We start from the raw sequence: 26,244 nt of genomic DNA, 5'->3' as shown, positions 1-26,244 counted from the left end.
CCTTGACTCTCCCAGCTTCTGGCGACCCCAGGTTCTGCTTGTGGTCATTTAACTTTACTTTCTGCCCCCATCTTCCAGTGGCCTTCTCTGTATCTCTCTGTGTCTTCTCCTTTTCTTATAAGGACACTCGTTACTGGATTTAGGCCCCAGCCTAAATTCAGGGTGCTGAATTCATTACATCTACAAAGACCCTATTTCCAAATAAGGTCATATTCTGAGGTTCCAGGTGGTCATGAATTTTTGAGGGATATCATTGAACCCACTACTATATAGGCCTTAAGTGTTAATTTCTACTGTTCTTTCCTGTAGGTACAGAAAAATACCTGCACTGGGCTTTTGCTAATGCTGTTTCTTAATACTGGAATCCTTTTTCCTTTCCTTCACTCCATAAATCCTAGTCCTCTTTGAAGACTTAAATCACATGCCCCTTTGTTTCCATGATACCTTTTCTTGCCTTCCTGTGGGAAATCATCTGTCATTCCTCTGAACTATCATAACACCTTTTTGTACACTTCTTGGATGAGCTTACCACTTACCACCTTTTATTATAATTGTTTATAGCATTCTATTTATGTGCACTTGTCATCTCTCTTTTTTAGAGAAAGACACAGTGAGAGTGGGGGTGAGGAAGGGGCAGAGGGAGAAGGAGAGAGAGACTGCTGAGCAGGTTTCATGCCCAGTGGGGAGCCTGTGTACATGTCATCTCTCTTAAATCATAGAATCTATATTATTCTTTCCTCTCTCTCCCTCTGTGCCAAGCCTTAAAAATAAGTATTTGTTGACTGAATAGAGTACCTTGGGTGTCAAGTACTGTTTTTATCTGTTGCTTTATGGAACTTAGGACTGGTTATTAATTATACAGCAGCTACTTTTCTGCCCATTTTCATTCCATTCTTACCAGAAGTTCCAACAGATTCTGGCATGAATAGGCAATGAACTTGGTTTTACTACTTTTCTGTGCCCTTGTCTTTATTTTTGATAGGAAGCCTCTTTAAAAAAATTGTTTTGCATAAAAAATTAGGGACTTTTTTTTTACACTCACAGTAAGCTCTAACTTAACGTTAATATTTAAATTGTCAGTATTATGTATATTTTGCTGAACTTTTGGTTTCATATTTGATTGTATGGTAAATTATTTTTCTGTTAATATTGGCTAAGAGTGTGAGTACTCCCCTTTAATGACTTGTGTTAAAGAAAAAATTATTCTGACACTTGTTAAAGTAGTAAGGAAGACTTAAATCCAAGACTTCTACAGTAGTCTATAGTCTCTCTAGTAGTCTAGAGAGAGATGGGTCAAAACAGGGACAGATCAGGAGCTGTAGCCAGGGAGTGAGGTGAGGTGGTCAGAGGAGATGTCAAGGGTAAGGGGAATTCTTCCTAAAGGCAAGCCAAGAACTTATACATCAAAGGTGGGGTTTGAGGAACTTGATCAGATATCAAGGTTAGGCAGACAACTTGGCAGGATTCTTTGCTAAGACTGGATCTGAAAAGACTGGATGGGGGCCAAGTTGGAGGCCTAGTAGAAAGGAGGCCTCAAAGAAGCAGGACTAAAGTGTGGTCAAGGAGAAAGTCTTTTTGTCAGTTTCTTTTCTTTCTTTCTTTCTTTTTTTTTTTTTAATTTATTTATTTGACAGACAGAGATCACAAGAAAGCAGAGAGGAAGGCAGAGAGAGAGGAAGGGAAGCAGGCTCCCCGCTGAGCAGAGATTTCCCCGATGTGGGGCTCGATCCCAGGACCCTGGGATCATGACCTGAGCCAAAGGCAGAGGCTTTAACCCACTGAGCCACCCGGGCGCCCCCTTTTTGTCAGTTTCTTGAGGTTAAATTAGGTCTGACATACTTTGCAGATGCAAATGCTGCTTATTCCTTATTTGGAAAGCACTGTAGTATTACGGATTAGAGATTTACTTAAATTCAGTCAGAATAATTTTCAAAATGTTAAAAATGTTATCCCATTATGTGGTTCCATTTTTATTTGAAAGTGATCTTTTCTATTTAGCTTTTTATCATTTGGGAAGATTTCTTGAATTTTTAATAGTATTTGAAAGTTATAATTCCTGCCTTGTTAAAAATATTTATCTTGGGGGCGCCTGGGTTGTTCAGTGGGTTAAACTGCTGCCTTCGGCTCAGGTCATGATCTCAGGGTCCTTGGATCGAGTCCCGCATCAGGCTCTCTGCTCAGCGGGGAGCCTGCTTCCTCCTCTTTCTCTCTCTCTGCCTGCCTCTCTGCCTACTTGTGATCTCTCTCTGTCAAATAAATAAATAAAATCTTTAAAAAAATATTTATCTTAAATTATTTAAAGCAAATATTAATGTAGATGCATTGTTTTACCTGTAATGATGGCCTTCTAATTTCTAAACTGAGTGGTTTCTTCTTAGGGTCATTGTATCTACTCATATCTCACTGCAGCATTTTAGCACTATTGACCATTCAGTTTTCATGAAATTCTCTTTTTTGGCTTTTGAAACATTGTAGTTTCCTCGCTTTTGTTATTGTTTGGGTTCTGTTTTATTTTTTTGTGGTTTTTTTTTTTTTTTTTTGAGTTTTCTTTACTGCTCTCCTTTTTCTGTCTACCTTTTTCTGTTATTTCTCATGGGTTCACCTTTGGCCCTATTTTCTTCTTAGATGATGTGCATGCTTTTGTTTCACTACAGCCATTTCCATTGCTTTGCCTATCCATCATATCTCTGTGGGTGATACTTTTTTTTTTTTAAGATTTTATTTATTTGGGAGCGCCTGGGTGGCTCAGTGGGTTGAGCCGCTGCCTTCGGCTCGGGTCATGATCTCAGGGTCCTGGGATCGAGTCCCGCATCGGGCTCTCTGCTCGGCAGGGAGCCTGCTTCCTCCTCTCTCTCTCTGCCTACCTCTCTGCCCACTTGTAATCTCTCTCTGTCAAATAAATAAATAAAATCTTAAAAAAAAAAAAGATTTTATTTATTTGACAGACAGAGATCACAAGTAGGCAGAGAGGCAGGCAGAGAGAGAAGGGAGCAGGCTCCCCGCAGAGCAGAGAGCCTGATGCGGGGCTCGACTCCAGGGCCCTGGGATCATGACCTGAGCCAAAGGCAGAGGCTTTAACCCAGTGAGCCACTCAGGTGCCCTGCAGGTGATACTTTGACGAAGTTTTCTGGTCTTGCTTCTGTATCATTTTAATCAGTGCCTCCTGAATATTAGTGGAAAGCAAGATTCAGCTGAGTAAACTTGAAGATCAAATTGGCTTTATTCAAATCATGAGCTCAGCAGTATCCCGTCTAGCAAATAGAAAGGAGCTCTGAGGAATTGTAAAAAAATGGAAGGCTTTTATAGGCAGAAGGAAGCGGGAGTAGGGATATGAGGATGGAGTTTCTAAAACAGAGTGGATTGTTAGATTGTTTCAGGCAAGGTTATCTTCTTTTGGGGGAATGGCAGGGGTCTGTCAGGCAGAAGAATACTTTATTGGTGCTGATCAGGTAATTCTAGATTGACTGGTTAAAGGTCAAATTTCTGGAAGAGGCTGAAACTACAGTTAGATTAGATATTAAATCTTTGTTTGCTGCCCGAGGCTCAGCACAGGTGACTCCATTTGGGGCCTACTGTTTTTTTTTGTTTTCTTTTTCTTTTCATTTTTTTTTTTTAAAGATTTTATTTATTTATTTGACAGAGAGATATCACAAGCAGATGGAGCCCCTTTTCTTTTCATTTCTTACTCTTACTCTTACCAGAGCTCAGATCAAGACGGACACTTAACCAGTTAAACCACCGGGTGCCCCTATTGTTCCTTTTTAAAACTACGTATATTCGGGGGCGCCTGGGTGGCTCAGTGGGTTAAGCCGCTGCCTTCGGCTCAGATCATGATCCCAGGGTCCTGGGATCGAGTCCCGCATTGGGCTCTCTGCTCGGCAGGGAGCCTGCTTCCCTCTTTCTCTCTGCCTGCCTCTCCATCTACTTGTGATTTCTCTCTGTCAGATAAATAAATAAAATCTTAAAACTACGTATATTCTAACATCTTAATCTCGTATGTAAAATCAGATTCACGTTTCCTTGCTTTCAACCCACCCTAAGGTTTGGAAAGCAAACAATGTGTTCTTCCTCCTGTCTCTTCTCTCTTGGTTAATAGTATTTGTAATTCCAGTCATCCAATTTGAGATTAATTTTGACTTTTCATTGTCAGGCTTTACATTAGATCCTATCAGTCTTAGCCCATATTTCTTACATCTTTCTTTCCTGTTGCCATCATTGCAATATTTTTCCTTATTTATCTGACTATATGTTAATGCTAGGAAAGAATAAAGGACAAATTTGTTGTGTTTGTTGTTGTTTAGTTTACATTAAAAAATATAAACTCTCCCTGCTCCAGAATCTTTGAGGAGTCTTCATGTTCTGAAGACTCCTATTCTTAATTATCTGTATTCATTTTTCCTTACATATGTTCTGTGCTTCATCCCCAGAGCACTGCTCAGTCTTCCATAACTATACCCCCATGAGCTTTTACAGCTACCTTATACATCACTCTTAATATTCCTTCAATTAAGATTGTATTTCATCTTTCAGCCCTTGACAACTGAAATATTTTGTCCTCAAAGCCCAGTTCGTATGCTTTCTTTTTCATCGTGCTTTCTCCATTTTCTTCAGTTTGAATTAATTACTTTCATTTGCATTCTTGCACATTTTATATTCAATTAAAGCAATTAAGCTGCTTTTTGCCTTACCTTAGAGACATTTGAAAATGGCTTTGATCCCCCCCAAGAAGTTACAAGTCCTTGGAGGACAAGGTTCTTGTCCAATTCATCTTTGAGTTCGTAGTACAATGGACTAAATGCACGTTATTGGACTGGACAGTATTGAAAAATTTTCAGTCACTAACAGTCTCCTTTCTAAGTGTGATTTAAATGTTTGATTTCCCCAGGAGTGAGTGGGGGTATATGCTATTTTAGGATTATAGTACTAAACCTATGCCAAGGAGAAAGGCCAGCATCATGTTTGAGTAAGGTTCAGCAGTTTCAGGCGCCTGGGTGGCTCAGTCGATTAAGTGACTGCCTTTGTGGCTTACATCACGATCCCAAGTCCTGGTGATCCTAGGGTCCTGGGATGGAGCCCCATGTAGGGCTCCCTGTTCAACAGGGAGTCTGCTTTTCCCTGCCCCTGCACCCCCCGCCCCTGTGTTCTTTCTCTTGCTCTCTTGCTCTCTCTCAAATAAACGGATTTTTTTTTTAAAAAGGTTCAAAAGTCTCATAGTATTTGAACATTCATATAAAGACATGCTATATTTTGGGGGGGGAAATTAATTATAATATTTATAAATATCATTAACTGCTGAAGGATACGAAGTTGGTTCTAAGATCTTCCTTCTGAAACTCTTCGATAAATGATGTGAAATACAAAATTGATTAGCATTAAGGCACATGGAGGATCGGCTTACTATAAATAGGAGGGAATTATTATCTGAACTAATTATTTTATCTGCCCCTGTAGTGTGCCCATTGATTTCCCTGGTGGCCATAGAAATAAGTAGTGTATGGTAAAAGCCTGGAGAAATGGTATGCTTTAAATTTTTTCAGTTATTTATAACATTTTAAACTGCTGGCATCTTAGTTGAATTTTGTCATATCCTTGTGTCTTATAAGAGGAATACATCAAAATAAAAAAATTAATCAAATATAAAGCTACTATGGTATATTGGTAGTTACCAGTCTTTATTGAGCATTAGAATTATTTGGAGAAGGTATTAAAAGTGCAGGTTCCTGGTTCTGTGGTAATAATTGTTATTCAGTGGGCCTTAGGACTATGTACTTGAACAGACATCTAAAGTAATTCTCACATAGGTGGACCATGAACTACATTTTGAGAAATACTGATAGGATGTTTAGGAGTTCTTCAGACTCTGAGTCAGACACTGGCCCTATCACTTAATGTGTGTGTGGGAAATTTATTTAATCTCCCTAAACTTCTTTTTCCTCCTCTGGAAAACAGGGAAAATGGTACAGTTAAGTTCATGGCATGTAGGGGAGGAAAACTTCTTTCCTCTACCCATCTTGGGTTCATTGGCTGGGGCCCTTTAAATTAGACTGACAAAAGGTGTGTAATAAGCAAAAAACATAAGTTTATTAACATAGCTTATGCATGGGAGTATTCATTGTGAAGAACTGAAACAGGTGGTTAGAATTTGAGTTTATATTGCATCTTGGCAAAGACCAGTAATTTTGTAGAGAAGGGACAAGACAAAGGGAAAAGGACTTTGACTTTGAGCTTCTAGAGGTGGCAAATTATAGGAAGGCAAATTTTTGGAGAAACGAATAGTAGGTAGGGCTGCTTAGTAAGATCTGGGTGGCTCAGTGGGTTAAGCCGCTGCCTTCGGCTCGGGTCATGATCTCAGGGTCCTGGGATCGAGTCCCGCATCGGGCTCTCTGCTCTGCAGGGAGCCTGCTTCCTCCTCTCCCTCTCTCTGCCTGCCTCTCTGTCTGCTTGTGATCTCTGTCTGTCAAATAAATAAATAAAATCTTTAAAAAAAAAAAAAGATCTGTTATGTAGATTTATTTATCTAGTGCAATCTCCATGTTGGTAAGGATCTAGACTAGTCTCTGGTGATTACTTCTGTCCTTCCTGAAAAAGGGGCAGGGAGGACGCTTTTACAAATTAAGTAAATGGGGGGCGGGGTAGTTTGCAGAGAGCTTTTCTCTTACCTGTTTCTTCTCAATTACCTTCAACTCAATAGAATCCTTATGCCAAAGTGACATATTGGGGGTGGCATATTGTTCTACCCTTTAGGTGGACATGACATAATACTTATTTTAAAGGACTCAGCTCGGTGCCTGTTCTGGAATTGGTGCTTTACGATGACTATGCATCCTCTTGTATCACTGAACACTTCACTTGCAAATGTCAGTGAGCTTCACCCCATTATCTCCAGGGAGTAATTGTTTTAGAAGCCAGTAATTTTATAATAGAGGGTTGTAGATCAGTATTAAAATGAACTCATCCACATCTGTGGGAAGAAAGTCTTTTTCTTCTAAGTTTTTTTTTATTTTACAATTCATAGAAACAAAGAACCAGCATAAACCAGTGGAACAGACAACTCAGTGGGTATGGGCTTCACCAGATAGCTACTTTCTTCATGGGGCTTACGATGAAGTCTTTTTTTTCTTTTTTCTTTTTTTTTTTAATTTAAAGATTTATTTATTTCTTTGACAGACAGAGATCACAAGTAGGCAGAGAGGCAGGCAGAGAGAGAGAGAGAGGGAAGCAGGCTCCCCATGGAGCAGAGAGCCCGATGTGAGGCTCTATCCCAGGACTCTGGGATGGTGACCTGAGCCGAAGGTAGAGGCTTTAACCCACTGAGCCACCCAGGCACCCCTTACTGTGAAGTCATTATCACAAAGTCAGAATTACTGCTGAATTTCATTTATACATTCTGACATGGGTAGATTTACATTCTGATAGCTATGGTTCATCATAGTATCTATAAATTCTCATTTTCTGGGTAAGCAACTCGCAATTGAATTCTTTGCCAGCTCTCCTACTTGAAGAATATTTGGCACATTAAACTTTTCAAATAATGTATCCTGAATGTGGAAACTTGTGATAAAAAATAGAGTGTTATTAACTGATTTGTAAGTAGACAGAAAATATTTATTTTAAAGCATCAGTGATTCCTTTTAAATATGTGTAATGAGCCAAGGTATCTAGGAAACAAAAAGGAATTAAAAATTTTCACTTGTAAATAACATTTATATTAGAGTGTAGATGCCTTTAATTACTTTTGCACATATAATTATAAAGTAAAATTTGAAGTCACAGTAAATTGAACACACTTCCATATTTAATCAAATGCTGTTCTCTTTTTATGCAAATCACAAAGGAAACTGGGGAGCTATTTGTATTCAATACAGAGTTAGAATAATTAACTGATCTAATTTATACAAGATTTTAGATTTTGTCATGGCAAGTACATTTTTCAGAACTGCAAATTCCAAATTATTGTTACCTTTTTTTTTTTCATTTAAGAAAGTGAATTGGAACTTTAGCACAGAGTTAAATTTTTAATATTTGAGTAGATCTTAATAAAATTTTTTATTAGGACTGTTACATTTTTCTATCATGATTTGCTATTTAAATACCTATGATTAGATCTGAAGAAGATTAAGATGGTAGAGTAGAAAGATTGTGGGCTTACCTCCTCTCACAGACACAGCAAAACTACAACTACATATAGAACTACTCTTTCTCAGAATGACCTGAAGACTAGCAGAACAGCTAATCCACAACTAAAGATATAAAGAAAAAGCCACTTGAGATAGGTAGGAGGGGGCACAGAGATGTGATACAGTCAGGAATGACACCCCCAGTGTGGTAACCCTTAAGCAGAAGGGATATCACAAATGTGGAAGCCCTCCCTGGGGAGCAAGGGATTTCAAGCCCCACATTGGACATCCCCACCCTGGGAACCTGCACTGGGAAGATGAGCTCCCAAAAGGCCTGACTCCCAAAAGGCCTCACTTTGAAACTCAGCATAGCTTAACTCCAGAAGAGCTGTTGAACTGTAAGAAACCTGAAATTCTACCCTTAAAAGTAGTCTGTGCACAGATGCACTCACTCCAAGAGCACAGAGGCAGGAGTTTGAAAAGTTCTTGGGTCATATATGAAGATTTATTTGCCTTTTTTAGTGCATGTGCTGAAGGGACAGGGCTTTGTAGGAACTTTATCCTGAAACAGAAATGCAGGTAGGTACCATTTTTCTTACTCTCCTACCTAGCTGGCCTGGTGCTGGTAGGTACCATTTCTGACATTCTCCATCTGCTTTGTTAGTACCACTCACCATGCCCCAACATTCCTGCACCCCTAAATTGTTTCCCCCCTCAAGCAGGTGACTTTCTCAAACAGCTTCTCAGCTTATCTCACATACCCCCCTCAAATGGCTCCTACCTCACAGCACCCATTGGGTGTCCTCCACATAAGACGACCTGCCATTCTGCATGCAGTGTGTGGGTATGGTCTGGACCAGCAACCCCAAACTGACTTCCAGTCCAGAGAGTCAGCCCAATGCATTAGGGTGCTGGTAGCAGCTGCATCTGGTCATTTCAGCCAGTCGTGCTAGGGACACTCCTACTTAACAGTGTACTTGCAGCCATCACAGCCCAGTCACAATAGAAAGGCACACACAACCCACAGAGGGGGATACCCCTGGAGGGGATACCAGGAGATACCTGGTTTTGATGACCAGGGGGTTGTGCTTCTGGGCCCCACAGGATATGTTGTACATAAGGCCACTCCTCCAAAACTAGGAGATGTGGCTTATCTCATACATGGAAACAAACACAGGTAGAATGAGGAGACACAGGACTATGTTCCAAATGAAAAAACAAGATGAAACCTCAGAAAAAGAACTAATGAAAAAGAAGTAAACAATCTACCTGATAAAGACAAAAGTAATGGTCCTAAAGATGCTCACCTAACTGAGGTGAAGAATGGATAAACACAGTGAAAACATCAACAAAGAGCTAGAAGATATAAAAAAGGACCACTCAGAGGTGAGGAATATAATAACGAAAATGACAAGTACACTAAAGGGAATCAGTGGCAGATTAATAATGCAGAAAAATGGATCAGAATCTGGAAGAGAGAGTGGTTGATACCACCCAAGCTGAACGGCAAAAAGGAAAAAGAATTATTAAAAATGAGGATGGTTTAAGGGACTTCTGGGATAACATCAGGCATATTAATATTTGCATTATGGGGGGTCTGAAAAGGAGAAGGGAGAGAGAAATATGAGAAATATTTTTGAAGAAATAAAAGGGGAAAACTTAACTTAAATCTTGGGAAGGAAATAGGACATTCAGGTCCAGGAATCAGAGAGTTCCAAACAAGATAAACCCAAAGAGATCCACAGGAAGAAAGACAGTAATTAACATGTCAAAAATTAGGGGCACCTGGATGGCACAGGTAAGCATCTCACTCTTGGTTTTGGCTCAGGTCATGATTTCAAGGTCATGAGATTAATCCCTGTGGTAAACTGTGTGCTCAGTGGGGGGGGTCTGCTTTTCTCCCTCTGCCCCCTGCCTAAATGTCAAAAATTAAAGATCAGAGAGAAACTTAAAAGCAGTAAGAGCAAATACGAGAGAACCCCCATGAGACCATGAGCTGATTTTTCAGCAGAAACTTGGCAGGCCAGGGTGCCTGGGTGGCTCAGTTGTTGGGTGTCTGCCTTCTGCTCGGGTCATGATCATGGGGTCCTGGAATCGAGCCCCGCCTCGGGCTCCCTGCCCTGCAGGAGGTCTATTTCTCCCTCTCCCACTCCCCCTGCTTGTGTTCCCCTCTCTTGCTGTCTCTCTCTCTGTCAAATAAATAAAATCTTCTAAAAAAAAAAAAAAAAGAAAGAAAGAAAGAAAACCTTTGCCGGCCAAAAGGGAGAACCATGATATGTTCAGTGTGATAAAAGGGAAAAAAATCTATAACTGAGAATACTCGACCCAGCAAGGTTATCACTCAGAATAAAAGGAGAGATTGTTTCCCAGATTTCCCAAACAAAAGTTAAGGGGGGTTATCACCATTAAACTGGCCTTATAAGAAACATTAAAGGGACTTCTTTAAGTGGAAAAGAAAAGGCCATGACTAGAAGTAAGAAAATTATGAAAGAAAAACATCTGGTTAAAGCAAAAATATAGTAAAAGTAGTACAGTCACTTGTAATGCTAGTATGAAGGTGAAAAGACAAAGTAGTAAATAAAGTCTCCTATTTCTACAATAATTAGTTAAGGGATATTCAGAATAAAAAGTAAAATATGACATCAAAAACATAAATGTGGGGACAGATGGTAAAAATGTCGTGTGTTTAGAATGCATTTGAACATACATGACCACAAACTTAAAATAGATTACTGTATACATATTTGGGTGTTACATATATGAATCTCATGGTAATCACAAACCAAAAACCTGTAATAGATACACAGAAAATAAAGAGAAGGGAATCCAGACATCATACTAAAGAAGGTCCTCCAGTTTTCAGAGTATAAATCTCCTCTCTGCTCGTTTAAATTTATCCCTAGATATTTCATTCTTTTTAATGGTCGTATATAAATGGGACTGTTTTCTTAATTTCTCTTCCTGATAATTGATCATTAGTACAGATTGAGCACTTACTGGAGGAGGTACTATGTGTACTCTGTGTATATTATCTTGTTTAATCCTCGTGCTCTCTCTGAGGTTCATTTTATCCATATTCTAAAGATGAGGAAACGAAGGCTATGTGAAGTTAAAGACCCTTTCTCAGGATCAGCTGGCTAATCGGTGCCAAACTGGGATGAAGACAGTTTATTGACATGCACTCTTGTTATTCTTCAATCTTTTATGAGTAGCTTGTAATTATAGATAAAAGGAGTTGGTCATGTGGTTATTGTGGTTGTAGTGCTCCATCTCCTTCAGACTCACTTCAGGCAGTCTTTGCAGATTCACTTTTCCAATTTCCGTTTCCCCCCCTCTTGAGATACTTGAGTGATTATTTTTTATATCTCTTCAATAATTAATTTCATTTGATCCAGGCAAGATCCTTGAATGATTGTATATTTACCAATAGTGAAATGGGCAGTAGAAGAACTAGGATTTTATGAACTGTTTTAAAAATGAGTTATTTTCTTTAATGTTGATCATATTTTCATATAATTTAGCTATATTTTTGGCAGAAAATGTGTGTTCTTGATTTCCTTTTCTCTTTCTTTCTTCCTTTCCTTTCCTTTCTCCCCACCCTTCCCCTTTCCTTGCCCTTCCCTCCTCTTCCCTCCCCTTCCCTTCTTCTTCTTCTTCTTCTTCTTCGTTGTTATTGTTGTTGTTGTTGTTTTTTAGTTATTTTAAGTAGGCTCTCAGCCCAGCTGTGGAGCCCAGCATGGGACTTGAACTCCCATTCCTGATATCAAGACCTGAGCTGAGATCAAGAGTCAGACACTTAGCTGACTGAGCCACCCAGGTGTCCCTGTGCTTATTCTTTCTTGTAAATATCTCTCTAAATAAACCAAGAATGAGTTTTTGGGATTTCCTTAAAATGTATCATAAGAATGAATAAGCCTATTAAGTCTAATTTCTTTTTAGTAGTAGAATCTGGATTTTGAGGTAATTAATGTAGTATTTTGGGCTAATTTTAGGGCGATGGAATTCATTTTGATCATTTTTCTTTTCGTATCAAACTTAAATTTATACTATCTATTTTAGCATTATTATTTATATTCCCTTGCCACATTTTAGTTGGTATTGTTAGCACCTTCTTTTGATAAGAAAAAAAGTACTTCAGTGATTCCTTGACCATAAACCCCTAGTAAATCTGCTTGTCCCTTCTTCATTATCCTCTTACCTGGTTGTACAGGACGTAAGGATTACAGCCCTTATAGCCGTTTTAAGTAGATCTCAGAAGGTCATTGCATTTGTGAACAGGTTGCTTCCTCAATAGTGTTAAAGAACTGTGTTACTGTTTGAAAATACTTGAATATTTTGCCTGGTTTTTTTTTTGTTCTGTTTTAAATGAGAATCCAGTTCTGGCCTTAAAGACCTATTTCTGCAGCTGCAGCCTCTGGTAAGGTGAGACTTCATTAGGATGGCCCAAAGTGTGGGCCAGGAATTGTTTAGAATGCTGGGAGTATGGTGTGCTGCTGTTGTGAACCAGAAAAAATTATACCTGTAGGTGGGTGATAAATTCAATCCTATTTAACTAGTAAAGTGTAAGTTTGGGATTGACCTAGGAATTCCAAGTAGAGTAATTACTGCAGTCATGACCTCTAACTTCTTTAAGTGAAAATAAAGTTAGTTCCCTTCCTTCTTCCCAGGAATTTAGCTGCCAATTCATGTAAAATGTTTGGGTAATACTAATACACATAATTTACTTTAGCTTGCTTTTGGCAAGTATTCGGTAATGACTTGTATGCAGTCTGTAACCAGAATGTGAACAGATCACATAAGCTTGAAAGGGAACTGTAAAGCATAGTTTTAATTGACCATGACAGTCTGATCCTGATCATTTTTTTTCTTTTAAATATCTTTTATATGTCTTTCCATGTTTCTCCTTAAGCAAAGAAATTGTTTTTAAAGGAGATTAATAAAGTTTTTAAAAATGAAAAAAAAATTGAAAGGCAGTTAATGTACTTTTCTAATTTAGTGTATTGTGTAGACACCAGTTAATCAGAAGTTCTTATTGAACATATGCTCAGTACCAAGAATTACAGAATAAGAACAGTTTCTGTCAAGGCTGCTGTCTTTCTTGTTTTGTTTCAGGGTCAGATTTTTTATGTGTAGATGTATTACTTGGAAGAAAGTTTAGAATTTGAGAAAGCTGTTTCTCTGCAGGAACAGAAGAGGGTTCTCTTTTATATATTATAAATAGAGTGAACAGATATCTAACTTTGGAAAAGGAAACAGTAGTCCTGTCTTAATTTATCAGACTCCTGTGATTACTCTCCTTATGGTTAAAGTTTTATTTTTTTGAAGTTTTATTTGTTTGTTGAGAGAGGAAGAAAGAGAGAGAGCGTCCACATGAGAGTGGAGGAGGGTCAGAGGGAGAAGCAGATTCCCCACTGAGAGGAGTTAAATTTTTAAATATTCCATTTTATTAAATTCAGTTATCTAGGTATTTGAAGTTGATACCTCTGTTTTAAAAAATCGAAAGCTACATGCTCATTAGAAGTTTTACATATTTAAAAAGCTACATGCTCATTAGAAGTTTTGCATATTTAAAAAATTATTTCCTGTTTCAAAATGATTGGGTCCTTTCAAAGGTTGATTCATCAGAAGGTTACAATGTAGTATATTCAGTATTTAGTTAAGAAGAAATGTGTACTCTTGTATGAAAATTTTATCTTTTTTGTATCTCAGTCTTGATGATTTTGATGTAAAATTTTTAAAAATATAGCCCATTGATTATTTGAATCTGTGAACAATGATTTTCTATAATTTGAGAAATCATATAGTAGTATAGATGATACAATGAAAGTATTGGAAATAATCTTCCCATACAACCTAGGTGACATTTAGTTTAAATACATGTACATTCAGGAGTGCCTGAACTGGGTGGTTCAGTCAGTTAAGCGTCAGACTCTTGATTTTGGCTCAGATCGTGATCTCAGGGTTGTGGGCTCGAGCCCCCGAGCTCAGCAAGTAGTCTGCTTGGGACTCCCTCTCTTCTTCTCCCTTTTTTCCTCCCCCTGCTCATGTTCTAGCTCTGTCTTATGCATGCACGTGCTCTTTCTCTCTCTCTCTCTCTCAAACAAATAAATCTTTAAGTAAATAAATACATGTATGTTCAAATATATATAGTTGTATTAGAACATACAATTATATGTTTTTTCTTTTTCCTTTTTTGGATTACCTATATTTTAAATAATTTTTCATGTAACAAAATGTATCACTAGTCTAGTGAAAGCAAGTAATATAAATTTAAAAATTTTGGCGCTTAGGTATCTAAGTTAAGCGTGACTTCAGCTAAGATGATCTCTCAGTCCTAGGACCAAGCGTCTGGTCCCTGTTCAGTGGGAAATCTACTTCTCCCTCTCTCGCTGCCCCTCCTCCTGCTTGTGCTTGCTTTCTCTCTCATGTAAATATATTTTTTTTATTTAAAAATTAAATTAGGGGCGCCTGGGTGGCTCAGTGGGATAAGCCTCTGCCTTCGGCTCAGGTCATGATTTCAGGGTCCTGGGATCGAGTCTTGCATCGGGCTCTCTGCTCAGCAGGGAGCCTGCTTCCTCCTCTCTCTCTCTCTGCCTGCCTCTCTGCCCACTTGTGATCTCTCTCTGTCAAATAAATAAATAAAATCTTTAAAAATTATTATTAGTATTATTAGTATTTTTAGTTTTAACTTTTGAAAACATGTTATAACTTTGTCATTCAGTTGTAACTCAGTTACAACTCAGTTGTTTATAGTTACTTTTAATAATTAATCATTAATTAGTTCTTTTTAAATGCCAAAATACAGGATAACTTTATTGTCATTCTGAGAATCCCTTTTCCTAGATTTTGTGGATCATTAAGAAGACTATTCTAGGGATAGCCAAGTTAAGAAATTTCCAAGAGAGCATTCTTCTTTGTAAAATGGGGACAAGTTAGAATCAGTGTACTTCACCCCAGGTACATACTGTTAAGGCCTTTTTTTCTTTTAACCTATGGCAGGTATAGTCATTTCCATGTACCTGTTCTGCTTCAGAGTTAATTAGAACACTGTCTTTCTCAAAATCTCAGTTCTTCTGTCTGATGATGTGTAATAATGTGCACAAATTTCTCTATTCCTAGTGCAGATTTATTTTTATTTTTATATTTTACTTTCTTTTCTTTTTTTTTTTTTTTTTAAGATTTGATTTATTTATTTGACAGACAGAGATCACAGGTAGGCAGAGAGGCAGGCAGAGAGAGGAGGAAGCAGGCTCCAGGCTGAGCAGAGAACCCGACTTGGGGCTCGATCCCAGGACCCTGGGACCATGACCTGAGCTGAAGGCAGAGGCTTTAATCCACTGAGCCACACAGGCGCCCCTATATTTTACTTTCAAAAGAATTTCACTCTTAGATCTTTTAAGTAAAAACCTCTTTTAGGTTTCAGGTATAGAGAACATCAGGGCAGAATATGGAGTATGAAGGGAAAATAGAGAGACGTTAGCTTTAAATCCTGGAAGCCCCATGAAAATAAGCAAAAGGAATATTTTTCTTAAAATTTTGTGAAAGTTGGTAGAATATATGTTTTCCTTCACCTTCTTATAACTATAATATTAACACAAATACAGTACAGGTATGCATGTTGATTTGGCTGTCTCTTAATTAATTATCTTGTTGATGAATGAAAAAGTTTTCCCCCTAAATTTGTGCTAAAACTATAAAAGAATAGAGGACGAGTCCTTTGAAAGCAGTGGAAATTTAGAGAACATTGTTCTTGTCTTCCTAGGTAACTTGTAAGTTATTGGAGGCCAAGGTCCCCTACTGATACCAATCTTCATTTTTTTATCCTAATTAACACTATTCTGAATATATATATTCTGGATTCAACAAATAATTCTTGTTCATCAAAAAAATATTCTGTGAGTGTTCAAAATGTACCAGGTTTTATTCTGAGTGCTTAGAATATTGCAGTGAACAAAACAGACCATAAGACCTTACCTCAAGGAGGATATGTTCCAGTTGGGGGAGGCAACCAACAAACAAAACAAGTAATTTATGCCAGATATTGATAAATATTGGGACCAATGTAAAGCAGGGAAAAGGCATGGAGGAGTATCTTCAGGTTGGGTGCAGTTCAGATGGTCTGGGAATGTGACATTTGAATAAAGAGCTGAGGGAGCTGTTGGAGTAGCCACGCAAGTATCTTCGGGAAGAATGTTCAAAAGTTTTGAAGCAGAGAAGTAGCATGATTGTGTTTAAATTTTTCTTCTGAACTGATTTATTTTATTTTTAAATTATTTAAAAAAATTTTTATTTATTCATTGGAAAGGGAGAGACAGAGAGAGGATGAGTAGGGGAGGCAGAGGCAGAGGGAGAAACACACTCCCCACTGAGTGGGGAACCCAACATGGGGCTCGATCCCAGGACCCTGAGATCATGAGCTGAAGACAGACACTTAACCATCTGAGTCACTAAGGCTCCCCTGATTTTTTTTTTATTATTAGTGAAATTAAATCCCTCCCTATTATTATGAATTGTCCATCTGTGCTTGTTAATCGATTGTCTAGTGTTTCTTAATTGCATGTATTGATGATTTTAAATCTTTTATTAAACATCTAACTGGTCATCTCACTTCTGTTCTTGCCACTCACCCACCAGGCTATTCTCACTTGGTAGTGAAGAATAGTAATCCTCCAAGTCACATCATGTCACTGCTCCATGTCAGGCCCTCTAGTGGTTCACAGTTTAAAACCAAAGTTCTCACAGTGACCTACATAACCTGACCCCCATTTTTCCTTAGACTGTATCTTCTACTTCTGTCTCCCTCACTAATTCCACTTCAGTCAGTTTGATCTTCTTTCTTTTCCTTGAGCATGCTAAGCATGCTTTTGTCTAGAGCCTCTCTCCTTGTTCTCTCTGTATAGAACGTTTTTTTCTCCAGCATTTGCCCCCTTGGCCTCCTTCAGATCTGTACTCCTGTCACCCTCACAGTGTGGTCTTACATAACCACCCTGTTCAAGCCCATGTATGCCTCTCTCAAGGCCCTACTTGGGGCCATGGTATGCGTCATTTATTCAGACCTTTAATATTATTATATAAAATTTTCTTCATAAAAATCTCATATCTTATAGTTTACTTTTAGATATTCATTTCTTATAGGGAATTGCTATTCTTGTGTATTTTTCTCTTTAATGTTTTCTTACATGTTATTAATGTTATCTAGAAAAGCACTGATTTTTGTTTATGTATTTTGTATCTCTACAGATTAATTTTAATTTGTAAAAAAAAAAAAAAAAAAAAACCTGAGTTTTTTCATATGCATTCTGCTCGTATGCAAAGAATAACCTTGCTTCTTCTTTTCTAATTTTATACTTCATGTTTATGTCTTACTGCATTGGTGAGAATTTTCAAATTCATGTTAAGTAATAATTGAAGGGTTCTGCATTAGGTTAGGAAGTGGAAAGATATGAAAGACCTTCACTCCCACTCTAATAACATGAAATCACCACATAAACTAAATCATACTCTTCTTTAAAGCCATATCATGGAAAGAAATCTTAGAAGGGAAAGAAGGAAAGGTGGAAAGGAGGGAGGAAGGAAAGAAGGGAAGGAGGGAGGGAGGGAGGGAGGGGTGAAAAAAGGAAGAATGACTGAACTCCAGAGGGACAAAGCCCTTCCTAAGTGATCAAGGGTTGTAGGGTGCTTTCATATCTCGGGCCAAGAGCCTGAGATTGGAAGTGAGGCCGGCAGAGGAATGAGCCTGCCTGAGGACAGGCTTTACGGGAACAAGGAGAAACCAGCCAAACTTTGAGAAACCTGTTTCAGATTTGAGTCTGAAAGGACCCTGAATACAAAAATAATTGTTTCTACCGAGTTCTCTGTTGTGGAAGTCTTGCTGAGACTGGGGGCAAGTTGAAAAGTGAAAAGAGATCTCTTGATTTTTAGTTTCATGGCCTAACAATTTTGAAATCTCAGACTGTTGAAGGGTTGCAGTCTCAAGGCTGTGGTGGTCCTCAGGTACTTTCATTTTGTAGTCTCCTAGTTTTGAAGTTCATGCAGTTTTAAGGTCTAACACAGGCATTGGCAAAATGTTTTTTTTTTTTAAGACAGGTAGTAAATATTTCAAACTTGTGGACCGACCATATGTCTGTTTATCAAAATTACTCAGTTTTGCCTTTGTAACACATTAGCAGCCATAAACTATATGTAAATAAATGGCATGGTTGTGTTTTAATAAAACATTATTTATATAAACATGCATGCGGCCTTTACACTGGAGTTTATGGACCCCCTAATTTCAACAACTAGCAGTTTCTGGGTTTTCCTGAATAGAAATCTGAACTCAGTTTTCAAAGCATTTGAACTAGGAGCTAACAGTATAACCAAAGCTGCATTCAAGCTCCTATCCAAAATCTGGGATGATCTGTGATATCAGCCCCATGGAAATTAGGGACTGGGCATTTCCTGTTTTCATCATTCAGTCTGAAAAACACCCTTTAATAGTCCTTTTGGTGCAGTTCTGCTATTGATGAATTCTCTCAGCTTTGGTTTGTCCAAGAAATTCTTCATTTGTTTTTTTTGGGAAGGATATTTTCATAGGATATAGAATATGAGATTAACAGTACTTTTTTTTCCCCCTAGCACTTTTTTCCTCCATTATCTTCTAGCCCCCTTGTTTCTGAAGGGAAATCATTGCTTATCTTAGTTCCCTTGTTTGTAATGTGTTTTGCTCCCGTCTGTTGCTGCTTTAACATTTTCTATTAGCAATTTGATTGTGACTTGCCTTGGTTTGGTTTTCTTTGAATTTTTCTTGCACAAAGTTTATTGAACTTTGGGATTTGTGGAATTATAGTTTTCATTAAATTTGAGGATCTTTCAGCTATTATTATTTCAGATATTTTCTGCTGTTCCTTCATGGGATCCCATGTGTGTTGTGCTGTTAGAGTTTATCTTACAGTTCACTAAGTTTCTAGTAACTTTTCACTTGTTTCTCTCCTTGTGCTTCCATTTGGGTAGCATTTCTGTCGCTTGGTGTTCAGATTCACATATCTTTCCTCTGTAGGTTTTAATCTGCTATTAAATTTTCCAGTGAATTTCTTTATTTCAGATACTGTATTGGGACGCCTGGGTGGCTCAGTGGGTTAAGCTGCTGCCTTCGGGTCATGATCCCAGGTTCCTGGGACAGAGTCCCTCATTGGGCTCCTTGCTTGGCAGGGAGCCTATTTCTCTCTTTGCCTCTGCCTGCCTCTCTGCTTTCTTGTGCGCTAGCTCGCGTGCGTGCGCGCGCTCTCTCTCTAACAAATAAATAAATAAAATCTTAAAACAAATATTGTATTCTATATCTCTAGTAGTTTCGGTTGGTACTTTTTTATAGAATACATGTTTTAAGGGCTTGTTTGCTAATTCCATCATCTGTTATTTCTTTAGCTTTTTGTATTGACTGATTTTTATCTTGGTTTTGAATCACTTTTTCCTGCTTGTTTCATATTTTTGTGGATGCTAAACATTGTGAATGTTTAAGGTTAAGGGGATTCTCCCTTTAAAAGGAGTTTGTTTTCTTCTCACAGGCATTTAAAGTACTTTTGGATCAGCTTGACATTTTGAAGGATTTTTTAAGAGCTTTGTTGGGGCGGGTCTGGAGTAGCCTTTATTCTGGAGTTAGTTTTTCCCCTTCTTGTTAAGTGTGATCCTCTGAATCTGTGAATACTCCCAGTGTTCAGGAAGGTGTCTCTACCTTGGCTGGTCAAAACTTAGGCATATCCAAGTCCAGCCTCAATGAATTTCACTGTGTGCATACACAGCTTACTATTCTGCTCTTCTCCCAAAACTCAACAAGAGTCCTGTGCAGATTGCTGGAGCTCTTTCTTTGTATTAACTCTTTCTTTTCTAGTACTCTGCCCTGCAAATTTCAGCTATCTTAACCTCCCAGAACTATAGCTTCTCTGTTTACCTTAGTGAAAATTTCACTGCTTAGATTCCTCATACCTTACCAACATCTGGAAAGTGACTGTAGGCAAAAAACCATGGCAACGGAAGGCCTCTCACCTGCTTGCTTTCTAAATTTTACTTTAGTTCCTTGGTGGGGGAAAGCATACATAAGTGCAACAATGGCTGGAGCTTACCTGTAATTTTTTATTGTATCTTCTGTTGAATGAGGAGGGAAAGATATTCACATTTTCATGATGCCCCATTACTTATCACATTGTAAATCCTATTCTACCTCATCTGTTGTTTATTGACTTTTATTATTTATAAAGTCCTTTTCATACTCTTTTTCATTAATAAATATTGACTGTGTAGATAGTTATCCATATCGACAGGATGAGTCAGACTTGGGTCCTGCTATTAGGATGATTACAGTGTGGCCAGGAATGAAATAAGATAAAAACAGAGAGAGGTACAAATCATAAGAGACTCTTAACTCTAGGGAACAAACTGAAGGTTGCCAGAGGGGAGGTAGGTAGGGAGAATGGGGTCATTAGGTGATGGGCATGAATGAAGGAAGGCAGTTGATGTAATGAGCACTGGGTGTTACATGCAACTGATGAGTCACTGAAGTCTCTCCCTCAGACTACTAATACACTAATGTTAACTAACATGAATTTAAAAAAAAAAAAATCTTTAAATCCAAGGTAAAGATTGAAAATTATGAAAAATGAGAATGGATAAAAGTGGTATAAGAAGCCAAAAAGGAATGTCTCAGTTTTTTATTATTTTGCATGTTGGATTTAAGCAACCTACTTAATGGGGAATTGTAAATATTTTTTTTCTGATTTTGAGGCCACTTTTATATTAATTCAAATTTAATTTTCATGCTGTTTTATTTATTTATTTTTTGAAATTTTTAATTTTAGAGTGCAAGCAAGGGTGAGGGAGGGGCCTGGAGGGTAAGAGAGAATCTTAAGCAGGCCACGCGCCTAGTGGGAAGCCCAACTCCAGGTTAGATCTCATGAACCTGAGATCATGACATGAAGTGTCAGACACTTAACCATGTGAGCCACCTAGGCACCCCAATTTTCATGCCATTTTAGATATAATGTATTTGTCTTTCAGAGTTTTGTTTAGACAATTATTATTTTTAACAATTGGAAAATTAAAATACATCCTTGGAAGTTACATGATGAGGATAAACTAACTGCATAGAAGAGAGGTCTGAGGTTTTATAATCTTATTTGTTTTGACTCTCAGTGGAGGAATCAGACATCATTGATCTGGAGAAACGCTACTGGTTGCTAAAAGCTCAATCCCGGACTGGACGGTTTGATTTAGAGACGTTTGGCCCATTGGTTTCACCGCCCATTCGTCCATCTCTAAGTGAAGGTAGGAATCATTCTCTTTTCTATAAATGCTCTTTGGTAAACATACCTGAAGCCATCCCTTCTTTCTAATCAATATATCTTAACTCTAAAAGACCATATTGTTATAAGTTTGCAAGTTTCTTACAAATAGCTTAGTAGAAAAAAACGAGAAGGGAAATTAAGATTGTAGTCTTGAGCTTCCTATTCTATCTATGAAACCCTGCATAAATCAGGTAAGCTCCAGAATATTCTCAAATATAAAATGAATTTGACTGAGTTAGTCACTGTATTGCAGTGAAGTATCTCAGCCGCTGATGTAGGGGTTAGGGTGGTGGCCACCGCCTGGGTAGAGCTCCAGGTTTCCACACGTAACCCCACCCCTTCCTCACCTCAAGCGCCTCCCCTTTTTAAGAAGTTTCCACTGCTCTATCCACCCCACTCCATCCCCACCCCCGCACCAAAAAAAGATTAAGAAACTATTGTACTGGACCATCTCTGAGGTCCTTGCTAGCTCTAAACTTTTCATTACTGTAACTTTTTTTTTTTTTAATTAGGAATACAGAGAGTAATTGTCGGTGATATCATAAAAATCATATTTGGAATCTGAATATTTGGATTCTGTTTTTGATTCTGACCTTGTTTAATTTTTCTTACTTTTGGCCAATCACTTTTCCTCTCCTGAGCTGTAGTTTTCTACTCTTTAAGGAATTACATTCTTAAAAGATACAGTCTGGGGACGCCTGGGTGGCTCAGTTGGTTAAGCAGCTGCCTTCGGCTCAGGTCATGATCCCAGCGTCCTGGGATCGAGTCCCACATCGGGCTCTTTGCTCAGCAGGGAGCCTGCTTCCCTTCCTCTCTCTCTCTGCCTACTTGTGATTCTCTGCCTCTGCTGCCACTCTGTCTGCCTGTGCTCGCTCTCCACAATCTTAAATCCATTTAAGATTTTTAAATAAAATCTTTAAAAAAAAAAAAAAGGTACAGTCTGTGTTCACCAGGTTCCTACCATATTTCAGAAGTACTTAATGAGGGAGCCAGAGCATATAGGGCCCTGGGCTTTTCCACCTACTTCAGCAGTGCAATTGGGATTTTACCTTTTTAGAATTGGATATTGAGAAATCAGTTTATTTGAAGACAGAATTTTTCTATTTGTATTTTACAAAAAGGTTAAAAACCACAGGATTATAAATTCCCTTTCTGATTTTACATATTTGTTTATAAAATACAAACTATGACAAAGAAGACTACAGTACAGAATATCTTTTGTTTATAATATAGTGTGTTATTTTTCTTTGCTTAATGGGAGCTCTATAGGAGCTTACATAACATGTTATATCTTTGTGTGTACATTAGCTTTTCTCCTTCATTCTTCCTTTTTCTTCTCAATCTTTCTAAGTAAGGATAATTATAATTTCCAATTTTTTTAGTTTTTAATTTTTTACATTGATTTTAATTTTTTACATACTATTGTTATTTTTAGCTGTTACAACTGATAGAAGATAGAGACAAACAGGCAAATATAACTGAATGCTAAACGACTGTAATGTATTTTCTGCGAGGATCTTAAGTTTTAGTCATACCTGGAGAAAAATACTTCCTGAGATAGTGGGAACTACAGAAAACTTTTTTTTTTTTTTTAATTTGGCCAGTTTGTGGGAGTCATGCCTCCTTTTATAAACATGATATTATTAACAGGAGGCTTGTTGGCTGGGATTTATGTTGTCCTTTCCTCTTTCACAGGTTTGTTTAATGCTTTTGATGAAAATCGTGACAATCACATAGATTTTAAGGAGATATCTTGTGGATTATCAGCCTGTTGCAGGGGACCTCTGGCTGAAAGACAAAAATGTAAGTGTGTTAAACATTTAATTTAAGCGATTAAAAAATTGCAAACTCTATATACAGACAAAAAATTAGCATTCATCCGTGTAGCATCATCTGTGTATTAAGGCTTGAATTTTCATCATATTGTCAGATTGGCAAATACCAGTCTCATGTTGAGGTTTTACTGAGGTGAGTCTAAGGATTCAATCTTCTCTTCTTTTTTACTGTGGAATAGTTTGGGATCTTTGTGATTACTAATGGAATTGATTTTCCTGATGAATTTGCAGTTCATGGTAAGTGAACTACATCAGTCACAATATATTTGACAATGTTAAGCATTTAGAAAATACTTTCTGTTAGTCCATAGAGAATTTTGTGTCTTGCATAATTTAAAGTACAACTCATTTTCTGTCACTTGTATACATTAATATTTTATTAGTAAGATGAAATCTGTGATCAGAACACAATTTTATTAAAGACTAAAATGGTCTTTTTAACCTAGCTAAAATGTTATTGTAGCATAATTTACAAGCATAAGTACATTATGTCATTAAATCTTAACCATATTTGAGAAAATGCAGCCATTTACATTTAATTGGAACCTAATTCTGTTGTATTTAATAGGGTCACCATTTCTGTTGTCTTTCTAAAATACAGCTTCACAAATGTCACCTATTTTGGGTGTGCTATTTGATATTTTTATCTTCTTTAGTAATATTTACTATGCTGCACTCAGTTGATTTAATAGCATAATTATTATGGAGGTATGTTGAAATAGATAACTGTTTAATCTTAAAATTCACGATTATTCCCTGATGGTATACCATTACTGCAATCTGGCTTTATAGTAGATTATTTGTTCCCAGCAAAGTTCTAATATTAAATAAGGACGATGAAATCTTTGCTTCTCATGTGAGGTTAATTATCACCTTATATTTGTTTTTAATTGCTTTTTTGCTGATGGACTAACAGAAGTTAGAAAACTGTCACGATTTGTTTGGAGATAATTAGGAAAGTGCTGATATTTCCTTTCTTTTTTTAGAGATTTTATTTTATTTTTTTTGTGAAAGAGAGTATGTGCAGGAGTTGGGGAAGGGATAGAGAGAGAGGGAGAAGCCAACTTCTTGCTGAGTAGAAAAGCAGACTACTTGCTGAGCAGGGCTCAATCCCAGGACACTGAGATCACAACCTGAGCCAAAGTCAGACACCCAAACTGACTGAGCCACCCAGGTGCCCCAGTGCTGATATTTCTAATTCTTAGCATGTTGTATATAAACTTCACTGAAGAGTTGAAATTGTTCTTTGGCAAAAAAAAAATGAGAGTGCTTTAATTACATTAGGGGGGCAGAGTGGAAGCAGGCCATCTTTATAACACCTTGTTACTGATTCTTTTTTTTTTTTTTTTTTCCTTTTTTAAATTCAAGAGTGAGTGAGTGATTGTGAGAGAGAACAGGGGTGGGGAGGGCCAGTGAGAGGGGGAGAGAGAGAATCTCAAGCAGACTCCCCACTTAGTGTGGAGCCCAACGTGGTGCTCAATACCACAACCCTAAAATCATGACCTGAACCAAAACCAAGAGTCGGACGCTTAACTGTCTGAGCCACTCAGGTGCCAGGTGCCCCACCTTACTCTTCTTAATATAAATGGAATATTTTCAACATTATAAAAATTAACTCTGCAATGATCAGTTTTAAATATTAGAAATTAATTTAAAGGCTTGGATTACCTCCTCAAAACGTGTGAGGTATTGCAATAGTTCTTGATAGTAACTTTTCAAGGAATTTAGCTCTAGATTTGGGTGATGGATAAGACTCTGTGACCCAGGTAGTGATTCAGAGAGGGATACATGAAGTATGCAGGAAGTCCTATGAGTGCAGAGGACTTTAATGACATACCATAGCCTACTCCAGATGAGAACTTAATCCAGAATATACTTGCTTGAGAACTAAGTGATTTTACTAGGGCAGCTTCAGGGAAAGGCACTGTACTTCAGAACAGGAAATTAACTTCCCTCCATAAGAGTTTCTTTTCTTTAGTTTGCTTCAAGGTGTTTGATGTTGACCGTGATGGAGTTCTCTCCAGGGTTGAACTGAGAGACATGGTGGTCGCACTTTTAGAGGTGTGGAAGGACAACCGCACGGATGATATCCCGGTAAGTTCTGATTTTAAGCATACTGTTGCATGTATATTCCAATAGGAAAATAGAGTGGAGAATTTGAAAAGAGAAAGAGAAAGGATTTGTTACGACTTTTGAGTTGCTGTGTTGCGTTACTACTTAAAATATTCATAGCTGAAGGTACAAATTTGGGAAGCGAATGTACCTTAAAAAATTTAATAAACTGAATTTATTGTGTAAATTAAGAATAAAACTGAAGAATTCTCTTGATTTTTTTTTTTTTCAAAGCAGATCTGAGCACCTATTTATTAAGGTAAAAAAATGTACTTGACTGGTAATTACTAGAGAGGAGGGATGTGGGGGAATAGATTAAACAGGTGATGAGGAGTTAAGGAGAGCCTTTGTGGTGATGAGCAGTGGGTGATGTATGGAATTACTGATCCACTATATTGTATACCTGAAACCAATATAACATGTATAACACTGTAAAAAATAAAATTAATATTTTAAAATTTTTTAAATTAAAAATTCTTTAAATACTTGACCAAAATATGCTGTACTTTAGCCATTGAATAATAAAAATTATAACTCTTTTCTAATTATTCCTTGGGATTTCTGTTTTTAAAGGAGTTACATACGGATCTATCTGACATTGTAGAAGGCATATTGAATGCCCATGACACCACAAAGGTGAGTCTAGCCAGGACTAGAATGAATTATATTCTTTTCTAAAAATACCAGGTATTCTGAATTAGGATATATAGCTTATATACGTATTTGAGTCTCTTCTGCATCATCTCCACCAAATGCTTATTTGGACCTACAGTTTAGTACCTTCAAGTTGTCTCTAAAGATAGTCCATTCCATCTTCTTTTTTTTTTTTAAGATTTTATTTATTTATTAGAGAGAGAGAGAGTG

General features: G+C 37.6%; 1 protein-coding gene across 2 annotated transcripts in view; it reads left to right on the top strand.

Moving 5' to 3' along the window:
• Positions 1-26,244, top strand: part of USP32 (ubiquitin specific peptidase 32) — a 217,456-nt gene that overhangs the window by 117,279 nt on the left and 73,933 nt on the right. For both annotated transcript variants that reach the window (XM_044248505.1, XM_044248506.1), the window contains exons 6-9: positions 21,282-21,413; positions 23,129-23,236; positions 25,247-25,362; positions 25,954-26,016. In XM_044248505.1, coding sequence (XP_044104440.1) covers positions 21,282-21,413; positions 23,129-23,236; positions 25,247-25,362; positions 25,954-26,016 — 419 coding nt within the window. The remainder of the gene's footprint in view (positions 1-21,281; positions 21,414-23,128; positions 23,237-25,246; positions 25,363-25,953; positions 26,017-26,244) is intronic.

Source organism: Neovison vison, chromosome 5, assembly GCF_020171115.1.
Source record: "Neovison vison isolate M4711 chromosome 5, ASM_NN_V1, whole genome shotgun sequence".
Lineage (NCBI taxonomy): Eukaryota > Metazoa > Chordata > Mammalia > Carnivora > Mustelidae > Neogale > Neogale vison.
Note: the sequence above shows the minus strand (reverse complement) of the source record. Positions and strands in the feature narration are given on the sequence as shown.